This window comes from Penaeus chinensis, chromosome 39 (genome assembly GCF_019202785.1).
Source record: "Penaeus chinensis breed Huanghai No. 1 chromosome 39, ASM1920278v2, whole genome shotgun sequence".
NCBI classification, from domain to species: domain Eukaryota; kingdom Metazoa; phylum Arthropoda; class Malacostraca; order Decapoda; family Penaeidae; genus Penaeus; species Penaeus chinensis.
Window position 1 is genome coordinate 18,461,137 of NC_061857.1, and position 3,212 is coordinate 18,464,348.

Genomic DNA, 3,212 nt, shown 5'->3' on the forward strand with positions numbered 1-3,212 from the left:
AGGAGAAGAAGAAGACGAAGAAGAAGAAGAAGAAGAAGAAGAAGAGGAGGAGGAGGAGGATGAAGAAGGAGAAGAAGAAGGAGAAGAAGAAGAAGAAAAAAAAAAAAGATGAAGAAGAAGAAGGAGAAAAAAAATAAAAATATTTTTTTTTATAATTTATTAAACTGACACCCTCAAACTTATTAATATATATATATTTTTTTTTCTTTTTACTAAACCTTCTTCTCTTTACTCCAGATCAATGGAGTTGCATCGAAGGGTGAAAATATTGCAGATAATGGCGGTGAGTGAGTTGGTAGGGGGAGGGGGGGGGGTAGTGTGTGGGGTGTGTGTGGGTAGGGGGTGTTTTTGCGTGTGTTTGTTTGTTTGTTTGTTTGTTTTATGTTGCGGTCTTGGTTGGTGTTTGTAGTAGGTGGCTTTGTGATTGTGTCTGTGTTTTTTTCTTGTTTTTTTTGTTTGTTTTTTTGTCTGTCTGTTTGTTTGTCTGAATCTCACTCTCTGAATCTCTCTATCTCTCTCTCTCTGGTCTCTCTGCTCTCTCTCTTTCTTTCTCTCTCTCTCTCTCTCTCTCTATCTCTCTCTCTCTCTCTATTTATTCATTCATTATTTGTTTATTTTTTCTTCTTATAATTCAATACTTTGCTTGCTTTTTCCTTATCTTCGTTTTTTTATTTTCCAATGGGAGTTTTCGGAGTTCTTTTTGGCTTTTGTTTCGTTTCGTTTCGTTTTGTTTTGTTTTGTTTGTATTTTCTTTGCTTTTCTTTCTTTGTTAAATATATTTCTAATGTATTACGATTCTTAAGGATTTAGTTCATAAGATTTAGTTAATATTTAATTTACGTTAATCGAAGTTGTCTCAATTTTTCGTAATATATAAGAAAAGAAAACTCAATAAACATAGATGTAAGAATAATAACAACATCAGTAATTGCAAAATCATATTATCTTTCGTACTTTCTCTATACCCTCAACAAGGTAGAAACAGAAATAAAGAAAAATAGGTAACACTAATGATAATAATGATGATTATAAGAATCATGCATAAATATATATATATATATATATATATATATATATTTATATATATATATATATATATATATATATACACACACATATATACACATATACATACATACATATATATGTACACACACACACACACACACACACACACACACACACACACACACACACACACACACACACACATATACACATACACACACATATGTGTGTGTATGTGTGTATATGTTTACTTATTAATAAACATACATAAATGCATACATACACGCTTCAACCCCCCCTCCCGCAGGCACGAGGGCGGCGTGGCTGGCCTACAGGCGCCGCGTCGAAGCCTCCGGCGAGCGGCTTCGGCTGCCAGGACTCGAGGGATACACGCAGGATCAGCTGTTCTTCATATCCTTCGGCCAGGTGGGCGTGAGGGGGATTCGCGGGCGTTGGGGGGGAGGGGGTTGCGGGCGTGGGGGGGGGGGGGGTCGCAGGCGTGGGGGGGGGGGGTCGCGGGCGTGGGGGGGTTCGCGGGCGTGAGATACATTTTTTTTTTTTTGGGGTGTTAAGTAAAATGGAAATAGAGAAAGAAAAAAACGCACAGGCTTATATTTGTTTGTGTGTGCGTGTGTGTGAGTGTGTGAGTGTGCGTATGTGCGTGTGTGCGTGTGTGAGTGTGTGAGTGTGCGTATGTGCGTGTGTGCGTGTGTGCGTGTGTGCGTGCGTGCGTGTGTGCGTGTGTGAGAGTGTGTGAGTTTAGGGTGATGATGTAAGTAAGCCTCTTCGTTAATGTAGATGAGGATGATTTGTAAATACTCAGGATGACATCGTTGCCTTCGCGTTTTTTTCTATCTTTTTTTTCTCTGTCTATCTGTTTATTTAACTGCCTTTTCGTCTGTATATTTACTCTCTCTCTCTCTCTCTCTTTCTCTCTTTCTCTCTTTCTCTCTCTCTCTCTCTCTCTCTCTCTCTCTCTCTCTCTCTCTCTCTCTCTCTCTCTCTCTCTCTCTCACTCTCTCTCTCTTTCTCTCTTTCTCTCTCTCATTCTCTCTCTCTCTCTCTCTCTCTCTCTCTCTCTCTCTCTCTCTCTCTCTCTCTCTCTCTCTCTATTCTCTCTCTCTCCCCCTCTCTCCTTCTCATCTTCTCTCCCCCTACCCCATCTTCCTCCCTTTATCACACCCCTTAACCCCCTCTCTACCCTCTCTCCCTCTCTCTCTCTCTCTCTCTCTCTCTCTCTCTCTCTCTCTCTCTCTCTCTCTCTCTCTCTCTCTCTCTCTCTCTCTCTCTCTCTCATTCTCTCTATTCTCTCTCTCTCTCTCTCTCTTCTCTCTCTCTCTCTACCCCATCTCCCTCCCTTTTACCACACCCCCTAACCCCATCTCTCTCTCCCCTCTCTCTCCTCCCCTAGCTCTGGTGCAGCCAATTCACCCCTTGGTCCCTGAACTTCCTCCTCTCGACAGACGTCCACATCCCCGGCGCCTTCCGGATCAAGGGCGTCCTCCAGAATCTGCGCGAGTTTTCCCACGCCTTCGGATGCGCGGCGAATGCCACTTTTAACCCCGAGAGAAAGTGTGTCTTGTGGTGATGTTGTTGACTTGGCGTTCTACGAGAGGTTATTGTTTGTTTAAATAAGGGAAAAAAGAGTTTGTGTTATGTGGATTTTTTTTTCTCTCTCTTTTTGTTATAAATACTTTGTTTATATTTTTATAAAGAGTTTGTCTGTTTTTATTTTTTTTTTGTAAGTTTTTATATGAGGTGTTTTTATTTTTCCATTATTTTTTCATGAGGAGTTTGTATTTTTTTTCTTATTTATTAATAATGAGTTTGTATGTTTTTTTTGCATATTTCTTATTTATCATTATAATTTTATGTATTTCTTCTTATTGTAGAGATTCTGTCTACATGGAGGTTATCTTTCATTCTCTTTATATAACAATTCACTCGGTTATTCATCTATATAATTATCTATTCGTTATTTTTTTCCATACACACACACACACACACACACATGTGTATATATATATATATATATATATATATATATATATATATATATATATATATATATATATGTGTGTGTGTGTGTAGGTGTGTGTGTATGTATGAATGTATATTCTTTTATTTTTGTCTTCTGTTCTCCTTTCTTTCCTAAATGAAGGAAGAATGACATTCAGTCCATGTAATTTGAATTTAATAATCTT

The 3,212-nt window shown here is 38.6% G+C and overlaps 1 protein-coding gene across 1 annotated transcript in view; it reads left to right on the plus strand.

Annotated features, from left to right (window-relative positions):
• The window catches only part of LOC125046489 (neprilysin-1-like), a 12,514-nt gene extending 9,752 nt beyond the window's left edge, over nucleotides 1–2,762 (plus strand). The window contains exons 5-7 of the mRNA XM_047644269.1: nucleotides 238–283; nucleotides 1,316–1,434; nucleotides 2,420–2,762. Coding sequence (XP_047500225.1) covers nucleotides 238–283; nucleotides 1,316–1,434; nucleotides 2,420–2,596 — 342 coding nt within the window. The 3' untranslated portion in view covers nucleotides 2,597–2,762. The remainder of the gene's footprint in view (nucleotides 1–237; nucleotides 284–1,315; nucleotides 1,435–2,419) is intronic.
• Nucleotides 2,763–3,212: the final 450 nt, after the last annotated feature.